We start from the raw sequence: 21,396 nt of genomic DNA, 5'->3' as shown, positions 1-21,396 counted from the left end.
TAAATAAACCTTGGAGGAAAGAATCTGTAAAAATGTGATTATATGTACTACATGTACTATACTTTCCCAGTTAGACTTAGCCTTAAAATCAGCAGACAGCTGAACAGATATCCAAAAACAAGTATAATAAAATGTTAGTGGTGAAATCTAGCTAGTAAGTATATAGATGCTCACCATAAAATTCTTTTGACTTTGCTGTATGTTTGATTTTTTTAATAAGGTATATGTCTAGTACTGAACTTGTGTTTTGGAGAAAATGGCATTGTACAATGACATATGATTGAGTGATCTTAATGGATCTTTCTGTTGAATTCTCATCTTTGAGAAACTCGGAAAATATAAAAATAATTTTAAGAAGCTTTAACACTCTTCAGGTTATTCTCGTATAGACCAAGAGCCACTCTAAAGATAAAAAAGGCAGCATTAAGGAGGGACCTCAAAGCCAAGGGTGAAAATTGTGTAGTGTATCACTGCCATTTTATTGTTCAGCTAGTAAGTAACTGGCAGAGAAGGCAGTGGCACCCCACTCCAGCACTCTTGCCTGGAAAATCCCATGGATGGAGGAGCCTGGTGGGCTGCAGTCCATGGCATTGCTAAGAGTCAGACATGACCAAGCGACTTCACTTTCACTTTTTACTTTCATGCATTGGAGAGGGAAATGGCAACCCACTCCAGTGTTCTTGCCTGGAGAATCCCAGGGATGGGGGAGCCTGGTGGGCTGCCATCTATGGGGTCGCACAGAGTCGGACATAACTGAAGCAACTTAGCAGCAGCAGTAAGTAACTGGAGTACCTATTTTCCCAAATAGACTTAGCCTAAAATCAAAAAATTACTAAATATCTGGCCATATGCTTATGGTTTAAAACATGGTTTAAAATGCATCAACATATTTGTTGTGCTTACATTTCTTTTTTCACTCAGCAATATACCTTTAGAACTGAGTTTGATTACCATATGTTATGTTTGCTCAAGCCTGGCCCAAAACTAAAAAATTGCACCCTGTGGCTCTTTTTTTGCCATAACATCACAGTTGGTGGGGGAAGAACACAACTGTGAATGTCTTTTTTTTTTTTTTTTTTAAGAAAAAAATAGTTTTTGAAGAATGCCAAGTGTAAGCCCTTCTGTAAATGATTCTCTGTAATGATGACATTTTCTCTTCAGAAGGTTTATTTCCTCCATATGAAAGAAAAATAAAAGATCTACAAATTGTCTTTTTAATTGGTAAGGTGGTGACTTTCTATTTAAAAGATCTGTCTCAGCTTATGTCCTAAATGGAGAAGCTCTCAAGCTTTTAGTCCAAGTCTTTGGGGCAAAGTTCCTTCTCCCTCATTCTCTGTTTTTTCCATTCGTTATTTCTTTGTATCCACAGCAGTAGTGTTGGTAGGTGTGCTGACACTGTGGATCTTTTTTTAAAAAGAAAAGACATGGGGCCAAAATGATATCCAAAAAACAGTAAGTTTAATATCATAAGGGGGAGTGAAAAGGAAAGGGGCGTATTAAATGCAATAAATATATAGTCTACTTCACCATCCCACCACACTTGCCGCAAGGGACAGAAGTAATAACTGTAGCATGAATCTCTACATTTAAAAAAAAACTAGCATGTATTCCTCCAGAAATGTAGTAAAGGAAAGGTAAAGCCCCAACCCAGTCGCTTTTCTGCAATGTAGACTTTAAATGAGTCTTTTCTATGGCAATTTTATGGGTCTCTCAAGTAATCACATTTTTTGTTTTCTTTTTTTAAAGAAAATCATTCTTATTTCAAGAACTCCCAAGTTTAAACAGAAAATACAGATCATGTGTAATTCTATCACCCAGAGTATAAGACACTTAATATTTGAAATATATCTCTAGATTTTTCTTCTGTAAATATATATCACATAATTATAATTTTAAGAGAGACAGGCACTTTTTTCTTCCTCTCCAAAAGCACTTTGTTCTTACTTAATGCTTCATGAATTATTCCCCTTCATCCTCTGGTATCTACATTTTCACTCTCATTACTGCTATTTCTTGAACTATGAACATACTCAATGCCTTTACACAAGGGAAGGAGGGAAAACTATAACTTTCCCAGTATTCCTGCCCTGTATTTTTTGCCTTTGCACTAGCATTCTTGCTCTCTCTTTCTATTTCTCTCTCTTTCTCTCTTTAAAGCTGTAACTTAAGGACATAAGATCTACCACCTTAACAAATTTGTCCTCTTTCCCTTTTCATTCAAGCTTTCTAAGAGAAAATAAGTCCCCTCTCACCATTACCACCAATGTATACATTAATTCACTTTAATCTTGGTTCCATCATCACTAATTCTTCTTTTCCTAACATCCTTGATGATTTCCAAAATGCCAACTACAGTGGAAGTATGCAGTTCGCCTCCTTCTTTAACCTTCCATCAGCATTTGACACTATCTACAACTGTGTGTCCTTTGACTGCATTGAGTTTCTCCTCCTACACCTATGCCCATTCCTAGTCCACTCCCCTTCATTGGGTTCTTTCTTTGGCCCATTCTTTAAATGTAACGATTCTCCAGGATGCCAGCCTTAGTCCTCATCTCTTCTGGCACCACATTTTCTTTCTTAATGAGCTTGACCTCTCTGACAACTTTAATTATCTCCATCAATCCATAAGTCTTGTCCTTATCTCTCTTCTAAAAATATAGACCCATATATCTAACTGGACAACTGGATCTTTCCACTTGGATGAACTTTCCAAAGGCACTACAAACTCAGCAAGTATCTTCTTAGCACAGCATCTTCCTTCCCAATCCTCCCCTCTCTCATTGATCCTCTATTCAGCTGCTGGCAATACCGTTTAATAGCTATAATAATGTAAATAACAGCAAAGATATTTCTGAAAACACATGATCATGATACAGACCTGATCACTGCAAGAAGTAATATATGCATTTATTTTGACATTTATAGTCAATCATAAATTGCATTTGGGACTAATTCATGCAATTATAGGATTTCTCTTGTGGTTCAGTTGGTAAAGAATCTGCCTGCAACACAGGAGACCCGGGTTCAATTCCTGGATCGGGAAGATCCCCTCGAGAAGGAAACAGCAACCCCCTCCAGTATTCTTGCCTGGAGAATCCCATGGACGGAGGAGTCTGGCAGGCTACAGTCTCTGGGGTTGCAAGAGTTGTACACGGCTTAGTGACTAAACCACCTCATACAATTAACTCTAAAAAAGGTCTGCTATAGAAGTTAATAATTAAGAGTCCATTGGTGACTGTCAAGAATGCAGTTACAGAAAATTGCAACCTGATTGTGATTGGCTTAGAAGTGAAGAGAAAGGAAGGTGGCATCACTGACTCAATGGACATGAGTTTGAGTAAACTCTGGGAGTTGGTGATGGACAGGGAGGCCTGGTGTGCTGCAGTCCATGGGGTCGGAAAGAGTTGGACACTACTAAGCGACTGAACTGTACTGATGGCTAGTGAGCACAGACCACTCTTTCAAGTTTGGTGATAAAGAAATAAGAGAGATTAAATGAATGCCTTTAGGGGAAAAGCAGAATTGAGGAAGTCATCTTTTAGGACAGGGAAAAAGTGAGCAATTTTGTAGGCTGCAGGAAGGAAGGTGGTAGAGAAGAAGGGATTGAAGATAGGAAAAATAAGATAGGAATTGAAAACTGACAACCACAAAGAAAAGAGTAGGATGGTCTTTGTTCCTTTTGTGTATATTATATATTTTTCATTAACATTTGCTTTAGTAAATATCAGGTCTACTATTTATCACATTGCAGTATTGAATAAGAAATAGTAATAAAATTATTTGAAATATTTATATGTAAACCTTTATACTTATTTTCATATCTATAGTTAGGCAAAAATTGTAATTGAGGCTAATTGGTACAATTAATTAAATCATATATTCCTTTCCCTTTCAAAATTTCCCTTGTATATTCCATTCTGAGACACAAAAAGATTGAATCAGTTAGCAGTGAGGAGTAAAAAAGGGTAGTGGTATGCAGTCGGGAGGTAAGGCCACCATTTTCAGAGAGCCAGGATGGGTCATGTAAAAGCAGATAAAGAAATAGAGAAGCTAGTTGAACAGAGATGATGAAAGATGGGAAGAGAGAGAGAGAGATGGGGATGGGGCAGGGGAGAGGGGGGACTTCTACAATTACATATTATGAGTCACCTGAACGTATCCCTACCTCCAAGTTACTCGCAAACTAATAAATAATTCACCCAGCAATGCAAGTGGTGGTGATGGTTTAGCTGCTAAGTTGTGTCCAACTCTTAGAACCCCATGGACTATAGCCTTCCAGACTTCTCTGTTCATGGGATTCTCCAGAAAAGAATACTGGAGTGCGTTGCCATTTCCTTCTCCAGGGGATCTTCCCAACCCAGGAATTGAACCTGTATCTCCTACATTGCAGACAGATTCTTTGCCAACTGAGCTACAAGGGAAGCCCAGCAATGCAAGTAGAAATAACTAACACTTAATGAGCACCTACTAAGTGCTACAGATATGGTTTGCTATAGATTAGAACACTTCAGTTCTAGTAGAAACAATCCAGTGACATTGATCAACTGATGAGTGATTTACCACCACTCTCTAGCTAAGGTGACTGATGCTCACACAGCTTAGGGAAACAGTAGAAGGCCCTGTAACTAGAACATGGCAAAGCCTGGATGGGAACGTGTTGGGGATGATGGCAAACCCATGGTTCTTCAGCTCCCACTCTAAGGTATAAAGCTGTGAGGACCTCTGCTCTGGCAACACTGAGAAACCAGCAGGTTCACATCAATGAGGTTTCCAACAAAGTGAAGCAAACCCTTCAAGGGAAATTAAAAAAAAAAAAAAAACATGTTAGTTGAAAGTCCTAAAACATATGTGACATTCTCCTCCTACCTGTTTAAACTAATCACTGACTGAGCATAATGTAACATTTTCCTGATCCATTCATCCCTTCAAAATTATATGGAGGATATCCTGTTTGCCTGGCACTAGGGCTGCAAGGAGATCCAACCAGTCCATCCTAAAGGAGACCATTCCTGAGTGTTCATTGGAGGGACTGATGCTGAAGCTGAAACTCCAGTACTTTGGCCATCTGATGCGAAGAGCTGACTCACTGGAAAAGACCCTGGTGCTGGGAGGGATTGGGGTGCAGGAGGAGAAGGGGACAACAGAGGATGAGATGGCTGGATGGCATCACTGACTCGATGGACATGAGTTTGGATGGACTCCAGGAGTTGGTGATGGACAGGGAGGCCTGGCGTGCTGCAATTCATGGGGTCGCAAAGAGTCGGACACGACTGAGCAACTGAACTGAACTGAACTGAGTGGATATGATGAATTCTTTTAATTCAACCCATACACAACTGGAAGCTTTCAGTTAAAACTCTCACTTTTTCATAAACTCTTATAGTCTTCTTCTAACAAGAACATTAGGTGCTTTGTTTTCCAGGTCTCTATCCCATCAGATCTTATTATTGTTGTGTTACTTACTTGCAAAATTTTCTTCTATAAAAGACATTCTGTATCCATGGCCATGTATGATTTTCCTATATATTTTCCAAGTTTTATGGTTTATTTAATTCAAGTGAATATACCCACCTTTCTGTTTCATTTTTGTGGAGGTAGATAGGGTTAAAGAGAGATGGAACATTTAGAGAGGAAAGATGATCAGGCTCAATGTTCCTAAGAAAACAGCAGCTCTGATCCAGTGATATTATAAAAAAAAAAAATCATCAGTACTAAAAATAACTAGATAGTTCTCATTCCAGTTATCCAGAAAGGGTTCATAATGGTGTGGGGTGGAGGGGAGATACTGTATTTGGAGTGTCAGACATTGGACACTTATCCTCAGCTGAAAGCTTCTCACAGAGTGGGAGGCATTTTCAGCAATTTTTCTCTTTCCTCACTTCTCCCACCTCGAGGTCCTCACCGTGTTCACTGCACTGATGCACCTCAGCTGCATGTAGAGGGGCAGTGCACAAAAATCTGCTCTCAGCAGGTGGCACGCTCTCCGGCTAAGGTGAACAGGGGCCTGACCTCACTGCCACAGGGGCAATCCTCAGTTGTAGTGGCTGCAGGGAGGTGGGAGGAGCACAGGAAATGATTCCCTTCTGGCTTCTCCTCCCCCAGAAGCCCCGCCTCCTCATGCTTGGCCAGTGGGGAGGTTAGCTTTCTTTCTCCTTCTAGGTCAGTCCTCTGACCAGTGTGAAAGACCACGCAGGAGCTATGGAGTTGCTTTTTTGTGCTTGACCAAGTGCATAGATAGAAGACAGGGATTCCCGGCTGGGAGGAGGGAGGAGAGCTGAAGATCCCTGGCTGGGCTGGCTGATCTAAGCAGTCCAAGTGGGAAGCTGAGTGCTTGAAAGAGGATTATACTCGCACTAGAAATAAGCAGTAAGTGAGCGAATAACCATGATGGCTTAGAAAAGGTTTAATCCCCATGGGGTTATGGGGTGAGCTAGAAAATATTGCTTAACTCTAGAGTAAAACTGGAAAGCTTCTGACTATGTACAGTTGTCTGCTGTTTGGAGACTAGGAGCTTAAGTACAAACCCAGAGCTGTAAATGCCTCCTCCCACTCTTGGAAAATGCCAACTTCTGTTTACAGTAGTTGGGAATATAATCTCCTTCCCTGATCTAGCCTCTTTCTGGGGAAATTTGGTACTAAACCAGATAAGGAGTTGTGATTAAACTGGAGAAATAGAATCTGTACTGGCAGGAAGGGCAATCTTGAATTATGTTCTGTGAATGCCAACATTGTTATATCTATTAGTAGTGATTTGCTAATCACAAAAAGAGTTTGGGGTGGGGCATTGAAAACTTTTTTGACAGAGAAACTGAGTAGTCCATATGCATGAGATGAAATACAAAAATTTGTATAATTAATAATAGATGGAGGGGTTTTTTGAGCATTAAACTAGAATAGCAGTCAGGGAACATGGCAGTACTTGGATAAACATTAGTTAGAAAAAGAAGAAATTTTAGTTTCAGTGATTTCACAATGTTTACAAAGTCAAAACGATGATCCGGGGATACTTCGGTTAGTGTGGCGCATTATATATAGCACTGCTGGGTGAGATCTGTGGTCCTCTGGTCAGCAAGTCCTGGCAATGAAGCCACTGCGGCTGGTGCAAAGAATTCTGGGATGTCTGACAGTGAAATGGATGGAAAGACACATATTCCATCTCTACTCAATGTCCTTTTGTCCAGAAATCGGGTCGTGCAAATGAGCTACTTGGTACGTATATAGATCAATAGTCAGTAAAGGCATTTCTAAATGATTTGCATTAGTGGGTCTCTGGACAATATCATATGGTGACCAGTGGACTAAAAGGGTACGAAAGCAAAGTGATAGGAAGTCAGTTTGATTGAAACCAACCTTGTTCTTTTTGTTTTCCATCAGTCTTGAAATGGAACCTCAAATGAGGACAAGAATAATAATAGAAATACTGTGGCCATCTGTTCTGTTCTAAGTGGCTAAACTCATTAATATATGAATGAGAATTCAGATTTTATTTATGCATCCTAGTACTTGAATATTCAGGAAATCTCTATCACAGGGGAAAAAACCACAACAATAGGAGGTATGTTTGTTGGAGGGGTGAGGGAGTGGGGAAATGTGGAGATCTGCTTTCGAAACGTTATAGGAGAAAAAACAGACAAGAATCATGTCCCATAATGTAAAGATGTTTGTCATGTTTGCTGAAGGATGTAATTCTTCCCGTAACAAGACGAGGATCCTAGTGTGGCACAGTGGATGCAAACGTAAATATTTATAATTCCCTTAATTCTAGTTGATATAGTTAATACTGAGAAGGATTTTGGTTTTGTTTTTGTTTTTTTAAAGATAGCAATCTTGGATTACAGCTAATTAGGTAGTGAATTTTCTTTTCTTTTTGTTACTGGTCCTCTGCAAGGTACTAATAATTTCTGAAATTATGAAGAAGTAACTGTCATTCCTGGTATTTCCTTTAACCATGCACTGGGAGAAAGGAGGAAAAAGAAGATTCAGACATATTATCTCTCTCCTGTAACACAACAGTAAAATTGTTGGCATGATCTGTGTTGTTTTCTAACTTTATAACCTTTGCTATGGGGAAAGATAGATGGAGGAAAAAATGCCAATAAAGAATATTTTTTTAAGTGGCCTGTACTCTTCCAACTTTTTAAGCTATCTAATTTTGAAATTTTTCTTATTTACCTTTTAAAAATTATTTCTGAGTTGTCTCTTCCAATATTAGTTTTCATCAGATTTATAGGCAAATATAGAAAATCTGGGGCTTCCCTGGTAGCTCACCTGGTAAAGAATCAGCCTGCATTGCAGGAGACCCTGGTTCGATTCCTGGGTTGGGAAGGTCCCCTGGAGAAGGGATAGGCTACCCACTCCAGTATTCTTGGGCTTCCCTGGTGGCTCAGATGGTAAAGAATCTGCCTGCAATGCAGAAGACCTGGGTTCCATCCCTGGGTTGGGAAGATCCCCAGGAGGAGGGCATGGCAAACCACTCCAGTATTTTCTTGCCTGGAGAATCCCCATGGACAGAGGAGCCTCGTGTACTACACTGCATGGTATTGTGGAGTCAGATACAACTAAGCAACCAAGCATGGCACAGCACATAGAAAATCTGAAGATCCGTTATTTGAGTGGCGTTATACTTGCTTATTCTTAAAAATATATGAAGGATTAAAAGAAAACATTTAGTACCTGAAGTCTTAAGCATAGTATGATCACTAAATGCAGCTTCAGTGTTTAAGAAAAATGCCCTAGGACTCTAAGGAATGTATTATTTATCTTGAATTATTAAAGAATCTTTTCTGAAACTATAGAATTGAAAAAGAAGCATAACAGTATTCAGAAAAGGATTAAAGGTATAATTTGGATGGGAGAGGCTAAGCAGAAGCCAGCAATTTAATAAAAATATTTGCTACTGTCCATGAGAGGTTGGCATAAAGAATGATGTATTATGACTAGTGAACAAGGGTTAAGTAAAGACTTTTATCTTTTAAAAGTGTTAAGTAGGAATTAACATTATTAATGGAAAGAAACTAAATGATCATTTAAAATTATTCTTTCACAAGAAAAGTAAAGAAAAAGGATATGGAAAACTAAGCAGTGACGAAGACCTGGAAATAATTGTTGATCAAAAGCAGGTAAGTGAATGCTTACATACATTTTCTACTGTTGCATTGTAGATTTTTGACAACTGTGAGCCCTTTGAGCTTTCAGCTCTGCCCTGGCAGCTTTATTAGCCTGACTAACTGAGGCCTGCATAAGGTAGATTTTGAGAGCAGCTAGGCCTCTCTGTCTAAGGCCTCTGATACACTGACTTCTGCATGATGTCAACATGTATGTCCTGTATGTAAGAATGAAGAAAAATAAAACAGAGTAAAATAAGAGAATGTTTGGAAATTGAAGATCCTACTTGAAAAAATGAATAAGTACAATGATAATTTGGTTTGGAAAAAATATTTAAGCAGGAACCAGAATGTATCTTATTTTGAAAATGAGAAATGCTACTATTAGTGTAAAACAATTATAATTTAGGAGGAAGATAAAAGACTTTCAAACTGAGAAGTTTAAAACATATTGCCCTGTTTACTTTCACAGATTTTCTGCAGTAAATTTAGAGAGTTCAAATTTCAAAACAAACCAAAAAAGAAGCTAGGTAATAGTCTTTAAAACGTCTTGTAATTTGAGAAACATCTAGCTTGTATTTTATATGGGCCCATAAGGTGAAATGAAAACTACTTAACAGACTATAAACAATGGCATACCAGGTAGTGGAAGGTATCCAGCTCATGTCACGGAATTGGCATTAGCCCTTAACGTCTTTGTTAATTATCAAGGAGACAAGAGAACTGCACATCTATTTCATGTGTAAGTGGCTGTGATTCTGATGATTTCGACATAAGTTCAGGTAGGGATAGAGAAATAATTCAGAGATCTGAACAGATGCAGCTATTAGAATGAAGGCAGTCAGCAAGTTACAGAAAGCCAAGTTGAATTTGGACAGTTTCCTAATCATGCCATTTGTTTTGCATCATGGTGATTGCATTAAAGGGGCCATTGTGTCTGCTTCTGAATAAAAGGGAAAATGACCATCAGAAGAGAGCAACCAGAAACAACTGACTTACAGACTGGCCTGTTAGGCCTGGAGTAATTGTGATTACTGAAGTAGTATTCCAGGGAAAACTGGCCAAACAAAGCATCTCCCCAGGAGGTGCAGAGTATGTCCATATTAGAGGGTTCACTCGAACTAAAGTCGGGTTTTTCTTGCCTTATCTTCACTCTGCTGCTCCTGAGTAAGCCAGGGTGGACGAATGTTGGATTTGGCCCTGTGTTTCTGCTTAGTGCCAAATTGTCAGTTCAGTTAATAAATGGGACCGGAGCCTGAATGCTCTGCCGGACTATTAGCCATCATTTTAACTATGTCAGATTAATTTCTTTGGGTGTGTGATCTCTATTTCCCATATACCCTGCCCTGTAGACTGGCATTCTGATGGAAGGACTGAACCTCCCTGGCAAATATAAAAAAGGTAAAATGCAATTGAGTATGAGAATTCATATACCTTTACATATCTCTGTTAAAATGAAAAGTTTTATTTCTCTCTTAATCATGAAGAAGTTAAATTCCCATTCTTTTTGCAGTCCTTTAGTATTGTTCTACTGCCAGAGCTGCTTTTCTTTCTTTTCTTCATTTTTTCCTAAAGCTTATTTTTGTTTTAAGTGAATTCGGGGATTCAGGAAAGAGAGTTGTTGTTTTTCTGTTGCTGCACTTTTCACAAATTTATATTGTTGTGCCTAAACACATTTTATTAACTGTTAAAGAATCTTTTAAAAAATAGAACCTACTCTCCTGCTTCTTCAGAAAATAACACTTTTCTTACCTGGATCAAAAGAGGGAGGATTCAATTTCTCCATCACTGTTGACTCTAGTTCTCATGTTTCCTCTGGTGCCACTGGACCAGTTGGCAGCAGTTGGCAGTAACCCAGCTTTGCTGAGTCATTCATGTCAAAACTTGTTTTAAAAGATGAGTAATTATGAATATGACTTGGCTTTGGTGTTTGCTGTTGGCAGTAAAAAGTAGTCCCTCCTTTTGGGGACGGTTTATTTGGTGTTGATGTAATGAGTAAATCCTAGGTAGAAACAATGACAGCATTGACAACCTCAAAGTAAAATATTTGGGAAAACACTCTAATTAGTCTTTATAACACTATCAAAAATTTGTCCTGAATTTAAGAGATCAACATTAAAAGTGCATGTGTGTTTGTGAGTGGATGTGTGTGGAATAGTTTTTTTTAATATTGCTTCATCTCATAGTTATTATACATATTTTGGCAGGGGAGGAGGAATCTTTATGTTCAATTTAGTCTTCCTGGGTCTTTTCAGAAACATGGTAGAAATTTGTTAGTCAGTCTTCATATAGTTACAAAATTATCTCAGTGAATGGTGCCAAAAGAAAATCTAAAGAAGATAAATAAAATAGTTGGAGTGCTGTGATGGTCAGAAGTCCATTAAGCTCATTAAAACTGTCATTCAGAAGCTGTCACTCTACAAACGCTGTGTAAGCTATATGCCATTTTATCAGTCATCTGATTTGTAAGTCTTACACTTCCACTGAAAGCCCACAGTTTTGCTTATGTAAGCACATTAATAACAAGCAGCATAGAGTATGAGGATTTTATTCACTCTGGCTGCTCACATTTAAGGGGGTAAAAGGTGATTTCTTTGTTATTTCTCTATAAGAAAAAGTAATTTTGGAAATGTGTAAGTTTTATTCTTAAAAGGCAATATTGTGCTTTTCTCTTTGTGAAACTTTAGTGGCAAGATTTATTTAAGACACATGAGAAAATGTTCCAGAGAATTCTTAGGTTAGTGTTGATGTCCTAAAGTAATAAGAGGTGCCACATAATATGTAATTTCACACCCACACAGTTCTATAGTCATTTAAATATAAATGGATCACATTGGCATTGAAGTCCATATTCTTTTCCAGAAATCCCTAGTTTTCAAACTCCAAGCATAGGAAAGCAATCAAAGGAAGCATTGGATAAAAATCTTTATACCTCTAAAACCCAGACATTTGATATAAAAATGTTTCATTATATGTATAATTATATAACATATAATATACATATGTACATTTATATATAATTAATAGAATTAGTTCTATATTTGGCTTTCTAGGATAAATGTTAAAAGAAATTTTATGTATGTATTTTGGTTATTTTTATTATTTATTAAAATATTATTTCCTGATTGGATGGGGATACCTCTTGTTTAGGAATAGAGCTCATGTACAGGGGAATTTCCTTTGAAGTTACTGAGATGTCAGGGGTCAGTGTGGAGGAGTAGATTGTCAAGTACCATGTGTAAGTGATTAAAAACATTAGCCACTTTGAATAAATAGTAAATTAAATCTTTTTGAAAGTACTGTTTTAATTAGAATGGAGTCTGTTTAATTCAGGGTTTGTGATATGCTGACCAAGATAACTTTTTTTCTAAAATGTTTCCAAATTCCAAGCAAACAAAGGAAGGCTAACACAAAACTATAGAATATTGTCATTGTAAAGAGGATATATTTGTAGGTTCAAGCATTTCAAAATAGTTTTAACAGTATGCCATAGATGATTGTAGGACTCAAAGTTGCAGCCGCATATCCTTCAGTACAATAAGGCAGGGAAATGTCAAAGTCAACCTGTAACAAAGATGTACACGATCAGAACCACGGTTCTCAAATTTATCAGCCACAGAATCCCCTTGAGGGCTTCTCAGGAATTGTTCAGTCCCACCCACCCCCTAGAATTTCTGATTCTGCAGATCAGGTCCAAGTAGGGCCCAACAACTTGCTTTTCTAAATCCTCAGTTCTCACTGCTGATCCTAGTTCATATTTTGAGAATATCTGGTCAAAGGAAACAACTCTTATAGTTCCGAAGAGAAAAAATATATGTATCACTTGTGGTAAATCTGCCATTCTTCACCTGGGAGTTACCTGGAAACCTAAAAACTAGAATTCATAGATATCCAATGTAATGATGATAAAAACAAGAAAACCACAGCTATTTACAACTAAAAGTGCTCAAAGATTCAGGTTTGCATCCGACTGAATTCCACTTAGTAGCCTTGTGGTAGCCTTGTGATTTGAGGTATTTCCATACATGTAAAATAATACTCTGCTCTTCCCACCTCTTAGAGTTTCTCTAAGGAAATGAGTTTGTAAAAGTACTTCATAAACTATAAACCAGTTCAGTTCAGTTCAGTTCAGTTCAGTTGCTCAGTCATGTCTGACTCTTTGTGACCCCATGAACCGCAGTACATCAGGCCTCCCTGTCCATCACCAACCCCCGGAGTCCACCCAAACCTATGTCCATTGTGTCGGTGATGCCATTCAACCATCTCATCCTCTGTCGTCCCCTTCTCCTCCTACCCTCAATCCTTCCCAGCATCAGGGTCTTCCCAAATGAGTCAGCTCTCCACATCAGGTGGCCAAAGTATTGGAGTTTCAGCTTCAACATCAGTCCCTCCATTGAACACCCAGGACTGATCTCCTCCAGGATGGACTGGTTGGTTGGATCTCCTTGCAGTCCAAGGGACTCTCGAGTATGTCATTTTAATTAGCTGGTCATCATCACCTGCTTGGCCAGCCAAACAAAATATCATAGACCAGGTGGCTTACACAACACATATTTATTTCTCACCGCTTTAGGGGCTAGAAAGTCCAAGATAAACATGCTGGTATGTTTGGTTTCTGGCGAAGGTTGTCTTTCTGGCTTATAGAAAGAGAGCCTTCCCTACTGTATCCTCACATCGTCACCTGGAAGAGAGAACGAGCGAGCTCTGGGGTCTCATCCTCCTATTAGGGCCCCATTCTTAAGGCACCATTTAACCGTTATCATCTCCCTGTGGACCCGTCCCCAGATACAAATACATTAAAGGTTAGGGCTTCAGTGTATGAATCTGGAGGGGACACAAACATTCAGTCCATAATACCACCCCAAAACCCCAGTTTAGCAAACAGGAACACTGAGATCTGGAAAGCTGCATTGAGTTGCTCTGAGTCCCTGGTTAGGTACAGAGAGCACTAGAAGCCAGCCTTCCCTCTTGATGTGCAATCCAGTACACCGTCTATCATCCAACATAGCTCCCTATGGTCGCCCATTATTGGCCATCCCATAGGTGGGCATTAAGAGGTTGATTTGCTTCAGTACTGTAAGTAGATAAAATAACCACCTACTAGGAAGTATCATAATTGGCCAGTATTTATTGAACCCTCACAGGAATAATCTTTTCTATAAACATTCCTTAACAGTTTACTTCCCTCTTGGCCCCTGTAGCTTTATTAGGAGAGAAATGCCCTTCCAAGCAAATATATACATAATTAGAGCTGAAAGGTGGTTGTTACCATCCACTCACCTTTCCCATACCTAGACAGCCTCCCCCAGGAGGGCCTTGACCAGACATGAGAAGCACCATGGAGAGAGACAACACATACCTTTCTTAGCCCCAAAAGTTTATCCACTAAAAAGATGTACAACATGAGAGTTGCGAGTTAAGTTTGATTTGGGTCAAAATGAGGACTGCAGTCTAGGAGATAGCACCTCAGATAGCTCTCTGTTCCAAAGAGGTAGTGGGAGAAGGTCAATATATCAGATTTTGGTGAAGGAGGAGTTCAATGCAATCAAAAGCTTACTTTACAAAAGGTTTTCTGCTAGTCATGAGGAACTGATGAAGGAATTTAGTGATTTTCTAGATAGGAAAAGATGCAAGGATTGGGATCATGAAATCAGTTCCTGAAAATATCTATCTAAAGACCTGTTCCACCCATTTCCCTGGAGCACAAAGTGCCTCACTCTCCACCCTTGGGGGGTGTTGAAGGTGCAGCTGCAGCAGCACAGGGTTCAATCTCCACAGAGGCAGATGGCAAACGCCCTTGTTGTTGTTCAGTCACTGGCAAATGCTCTTGGCAGGTGCCAATTTGTAGTTGACACCCTTATGAGAGTCTCCTTTTAAATTTGTAGAAGAAGCCCAAGCAGAAAGCCTTGGAAACTAGAATTTCTATGAATTTTCCTTTAAGAAAAAGAAGAGGCAAAGTATAGACACCCCCCTTGTGTTTCCAGTAGCAGAAATGCATTTGAGTAGGATTGTAATTTTATCCTAGTGGTCGTTGTGGGAATGAATCCTAAAGAGGAAAATATAGGCCAATGTGAAAGAAAAAAGGGAAGAATGAGAAACAGAGAAACAGGAAAGGATAGTGAGCTTCCTTCTTGTACTAACAGTTAATGTGGTCATGCCGCCATCTAAGCCGCGGACCTGATTCTGGACTCATAAATAGTGAACGGAAGGGGCTGATATGTATCACTGCCTTGTTGTACTCTGCACCATCTGGCCAGTGCTTTTCTTGCCATATCAGTGTGGTGACTTAATTTAAATACAATTCAGATCCCATTTACCTCTGATAAGACTTATAAAGCTTGAGACCTTGTCTCTTGACATCATGTATAACACTCTTCCTGGATACCTTCTTGGAACTCCGTGTTGGTCACCAAGAACAGAAACCCTCTCTAGACTTGCAAGAAAGAAACAAGCTGGGCAGCCTGGTGATTCTGAAACAGGGTGCTGTGAGATTCCGAAGGACCAAGCACATTATGCAGTTGTGGTTGCCCCCATTATGCTCACAATAGACATAGGCTCATTAGCATTTTCCCCAGAGAGATTGATAGATGAGAAATGGTTCAATGAAAATAAGCCATATTTATGTCTGATGAGAGAGACCAAAGCTTTTCAAATTTGCTGTCTATATGAAATCAGCATTAGAGTAAATAAAAATTCACTACTGTAGTGCAATCAATGCCATCTGTCAGCAAAGCTATTTATCATCAGTAAGTGTTATACAAGGCAAGGGGAAAGTTTTGCAAAAGGTTAAACAGAAAAGTAACTGGGATAAAGGCATTTTCATTCATCTTTTATTCCTAAACATTACCTACTTGTGTCAAGTAATAGGAAAATAGTTCAATTACCTAACCTGAGTTAGGTAATTGAGAAGGGGGCGGGGGGTAGAAATCACAGTAATGCAAAGTAGCTTAATTTTTCCTTGTAAACTTACAATGCTGAGGGATTTGAGGGGTTGGGGGAGGATGTTGACTTCATACATTTCAGATTAGTGTACTGATTCCCCTAGGCATCACCTCTGACTCCAGGAAAAACTAAAAGGACAGACCTAATATCTTAATTTCAGAGTCTTCTGACATGTTCCTGAGGTCTGAAGGTAGAAGGCCAGAAAATGCAGAGGGTGATTCTTTGGAGTGACACAGAGGCAGAGAGGAGAGCCCTGAAAGGAAGGAGGCGGCCATCCTCCTAGTTTCCACTCTCAGCTTTGTCACTTACTAAGCAGAAGGCCTGGGAGTGAGCAGCTGAAGTTCTCAGAGTTTCGGTTTCTTCATCTGTAAAATGGAATAATACCATCTGGCTCAGACGTCTGTTGTGAGGTTCAAATGGGGGTGCCTCTCTGAGGAGCCTTGTGTCCAATGCAGCCTCCTTCAGGTCAGAGCAGAGTTTAGAATCCAGGCCCACTGCTATTTTGTCTCATGTTCGTTCCACCAGCAGCTCAGGCTTCCTGAATGTTGAGTTGGTCATTATATCTCTTTGTTACTAGTAAGCGGTCTGTCTGCCTTCTGTGGGGCACTGTTGGGTACTCTAGTCTGGTGCCTTTCAGATCTGCTGGCTCCTCTGCCACTGCACATGTTGGCCATTGTGAATATAGCAGTTGTTATACAGTGGTTAAGAGCGAGGCTTTCACAGTCAGGAATCCGAATGAAAACAGACTACAGCCATGTAGTAGCTATATCGGGAAAAATTAACCAGCCTCTCTGAGCCTCAGGCTGCTCTGCTATAAAATGAAGAAAATTCTATCTACTTCATAAAGTAGTTAGGATAAATAAGTTGCTGTAAATAAATGCTTAGCATAGTGTGTGGCATGAAATAAGTGCTTTATAAATGTCAGGTACTGGAGTGGGTGAGTGGTGGGAGTTGATGGTAAAAGTCTTGGATTGAGTAGGTGTAGAATCCCCTTGGGTTTCTTTGGGACTACATTATAATACTACTAAACAATAAAGTCTGTTCTGAGGTTATAGATACAAATGCCTCCTTTGATAACCAAGTTCAGAGATGAGAATAGACTGTGTAAGAAAAACAAGAAGGTAGAAAGACAGTGGCTGAGATCGCCTGCTAGCCCCTCTAGAAGGGGCAGCACCTACCAGCCCCACCTAATTGCTATCTTATTGAAAATGGGCTCAAGGTCACCACATATACTCATTTTTCAAGAGAAGCAATAAATCTACTTTTTTAAATTTTTAAAATCAGTTTTTAAATTTCATAACCATGTGTAGTCAAAACAGTGTGGGTCTGTATACAGCCCTGGGCTTCCAGTCTGTGACCTGTTACACTTGCGAGACTCTAAGAACAGAGAAGAGTAGGATGTCCCTGTACCTGGGTGGGCCTCTGCTCTCCCCCTGTTTCTCTCCTTCTTTATACCTCCTGCTTTCAAGCCTCTCCCTTGAAACTAACCTAACCCAGTTGTTGATCGGATTAAACGATGGACATTAAGATATATTGTTAGATGGGTTTCTGTCTCCTGAGGTTCGATTACCTCAAAAAAGAACTAGTTAACCTAAAACGTAAAATATCCCCACTTGATAAAATGAGTAGGTCAGATATTTGTAAGCAGAAAGTATTGCTGTTATTTCCTATTCAGGACTTTTACCACCTCCTGTTCTTACCAATTTAGCATCTCAGAGAGTTAGCAAGGTACCCACCTTGTAGAGGGAAAGCACCCAGCCTTCTTCCACCAGTCCATCTTCCCCAACTTTGCAAACAGTAATGCAAACCACAGGGTCCAATGAAAACCTGTAATCACTAAGAGAGAGACCATGAGTAACCACTTCAAGTTTAACAGACATCTTAAATGCAACTATGTATTTTTATTTTAGGATATTATTGTACAGCCTATGTTCATTACATGCATCATAGAAAAAAAAATAAACTTTCAAGTTGGAAAAATAAATAGATGTAAGTAACTTTCAAATAGCCCATTTTTTAATCTAATGGGGAAAGTGCTGGCAGCATCTTTAGTCACTGAGAAAAATATATGTAAAATTGAAATGACATGAGCTGACCTGCTGAGTATAAAAATGATGTGATATATGAAAATAACAGGCCAGGACAGTAGTGCTGAAACTCAGCCATTTGGAACACAGCTTGAAAGGAAACCATTCAGCCTTTCACTGTGGAATGTTTGTTGTGCTTTTACTGGTTTTGTTTTTTGGTTGTTTTAAGTCAGTTTATCCAGTCGGTCTGAAAACTGTAGACATTAGAGCTGGAAGGAATTTCAGAAGAGAATCTAATGCAGTGATTTTTAAATTGTGCTCCATGGAACCCATTCCCAGCCACTTTAAACAGAGGAGGGGGTTTAATGCCTGTGCTGAAGTCCCTTAGAGTAACTCGGCCCCTAGGTATGCAGAGAAACTTTGAATGATGAAAGTATGCTGCTGCTATGAAGTTTAATTATATTGGTTCTTCTTCTTCATACAAAGTAACTTGAGTCTTGGAATAGGGAAGTAGCTTGACTCTATCACTTAGATTCTTTTTTATCACAAGAAATATTAGAATTCAGGTCTACAGCTTCATGTCCTGGCTTTATTCATCCACCCCTATAACTGCCTTCCTAAATTAAACTACTTTTTATTCTAAATTCCCTCATGCTGGTAAGCTAAGCATACCAGTCAGTCTAGAAAAATCACTTGAGAAGAGCATGTATTTCAAATGCACAGCTAACTCTATTAAATTTGACAGACTTTTACGAAAGCATATTTATATGAGATGCTTCCTACTTCATAAAGAGGTTCTCACAAACTTTGTGACAGCTTCCCACTGTATGGAAGCGGAGTGAAGTCACTCAGTCTTGTTCAACTCTTTGCAACCCTATGGACTCTAGCCCACCAAGCTCCTCTGTCCATGAGATTTTTCAGGCAAGAATACTGGAGTAGGTTGCCATTTTCCTCTCCAAAGGATCTTCCTGACCCAGGGATCAAACTCAGGTCTCCCACATTGCAGGCAAACTCTTTTACCATATGACCCCCCAGGGCATTCCATTCCATTGTATATCAGGGTTCAAATATTAAAGATATTTAAAGGAATCTGAATCTCTTAAGATCCCCCTAAGAAGATTAGCAAAGCATTTCCTCCCCATTGAAGCCGAGGGTTTTTCCACAGCTCATCTCTCTGGTTTTCACTTGGATCAGCTTATCATCACCCTTTCAGTTGGTTGTGGGGAATGTGAAGCTGCCCTACAGTCCAACAGCTAGCTTCCGAGTCCATCCATTCTGAAGTGAGCTCCCAGCACTTTGTCTAATGAACCCTGCATGTGACCTCACTGATTACTGACTCCATCAGTGTCTATTATCAAGGCTCTGAAAAACAGCTGTGGGTGGAAATATTTATACTGAAACTATTTATGTTACAAATTCAAAATCTGATAAATAAAAATGAGCATGGAAGAGATAGGCCATACAAAAAAATTTTTTTCTTCTTTTGATACTTAAACAGGAGAGAAAATTTAGAGAGTAAACTTCCCTTCCTTCTCTTCTGACTTCAGACCTACATGCCTGTTCTCTGCCCTTACACTGACCTTGTCATTTCTGTGGTTATGCGTTTATTTCTCTCTCATCCAGACTTTGCAATACATGTCTTCTCCTTTCTGCTCAGCCCCATGCTCTGATCCCTGCCTCTGGAATGTGTCTCTTATTCTGGTACTGCATATATAAGCTTTGACAGAAACACAGCTCTTGCAAACCTGCCTTTTTTTTAATACTCCATTGCTTCCTTCTCTTTCTTCAAAACAACTCTGTAATTCTGTCATTTCCATTTTTAGTCATTAATTTTTCACATGGTCTACCCCCAATCAGTGAGTACCACTTCCTTCCTATCTCGTGATCTAGGAAAAACACATGCACACACAAATGATCATTCAGCACAATTGTTATTTATTCCTCATCATAGTATTTTTTTTCCAAATGATCTCATTCTTTAGACATATGAATAAAAGACTTATTAAAGAAATGGTGAGAGAATGTACCATCTTGGCTTTGTGCTGGATGTTCTGAATAGAAAAAAAAAATTCATTCACTTTTTTCTAACAAAATTATCTCATTTGTGTAATTCCTGAATAATTAATGAATTCTTGTAGAAAAACACTAAACATGGAGGCAAGTAGTTTTCTTCCAGTCAAAAGTTGTCCAAATATCACTTCCCTACACTCTCAGCTTCTATCTTTAAATGTGTCCCAAAAATTGACACATTAATTTTTGTGAACTATGGAAGTAGTTTCTGAAAAAGAAATGAGTAATAATGCATCAGTTGATGGATTTTTTTAATCAACTTGTTTAGTGCAGAATAAAACAAGTTGAAGTTCACCAACAGGCTTCGTTATTCTTAAACTTTTAAGCTAAAGATACAGAACCTTGGAAACTTTGCCTTAAAGAAAAATATGACACAATATGTCTTTCACTAAATGAACAAGCAATCTTACCCTTTCATCCAAAGGATTTTAAATCCTTTTGTGGTTTTATGAACCACAGTAGCCATACAAGACATGCATGGACCACAACACTGCTTGGCTTACAGATGATAGATACTCAAGATGTGGAGAGAAATGATGTCTCTTGCTGTGTCCCAAATACGGTGCAGACTCCTCAGTTGAGCTCGGAGGCCATGGGTGGTCCAGGCCCTGACTACCCTGTTATCCTCACCTAATGCCGCCACAACTGCATGTCCCATTCATACTGAACAACTTGAAGCACCACAGGTGTGTAACACTCTTCCTCCCTTTTTGCCTTTGTCCTGTGCATGGGTATACATATGTGATACACCTCACCAAAGCTTCTGATATATGCCCTAGAAGTAGAAGGGTGTAGATGGAGGGAAAGGGGCCTCCTCATCTCCCATTTGAGAATCCAGATGCTAGGAGAGGAAAAAGAGAAGGAACAAGCCCCTCTTGGCTCTGCAGACAGACATCCTAAACCCCATAGTTGTAGGGGAGAGTGAGAAGGGGAAAAAAGGAAACAAAAATGAAAATAAAGCCTGTGCCAAAGAAGAAGAAGCAAATGGGAAAACAGAAAAATCTGAGAAACTATTCTTTATAGACATGTGATATGGAAACAGTTTAGCTATCTATCTTCTGGGGCTTGGTTGTAGGGGAGAATGCGTAGTTACATTCAGCACATGTATACCTTTTGTTGTTCTAAAGAAAATTGGAGCTTGATTCTGCCCTGTTCCCTCTCATGGGATACAGGAGGGAGAAAAGTGGAGAACCCAGGAGAACCAGCTAAGGGAATGCTGGCAACATTTAACATTCACTATTTAGGGGAGACCC

General features: G+C 39.3%; 1 protein-coding gene across 5 annotated transcripts in view; it reads left to right on the top strand.

Moving 5' to 3' along the window:
* The first annotated feature begins 5,390 nt into the window (after positions 1-5,390).
* The window catches only part of PEX5L (peroxisomal biogenesis factor 5 like), a 209,721-nt gene continuing 193,715 nt past the window's right edge, over positions 5,391-21,396 (top strand). For 4 of the 5 annotated variants that reach the window (XM_040251488.1, XM_040251478.1, XM_040251472.1 and 1 more), the window contains exons 1-2: positions 5,391-7,209; positions 9,048-9,119. In XM_040251488.1, the coding sequence (XP_040107422.1) occupies positions 7,117-7,209; positions 9,048-9,119 (165 nt within the window). In that variant the 5' untranslated portion in view covers positions 5,391-7,116. The remainder of the gene's footprint in view (positions 7,210-9,047; positions 9,120-21,396) is intronic. The other variant, XM_040251498.1, reaches the window with a different exon arrangement.

This window comes from Oryx dammah, unplaced genomic scaffold (assembly GCF_014754425.2).
Source record: "Oryx dammah isolate SB20612 unplaced genomic scaffold, SCBI_Odam_1.1 HiC_scaffold_2, whole genome shotgun sequence".
NCBI classification, from domain to species: domain Eukaryota; kingdom Metazoa; phylum Chordata; class Mammalia; order Artiodactyla; family Bovidae; genus Oryx; species Oryx dammah.
This window is presented reverse-complemented; position numbering and strand designations above follow the sequence as displayed.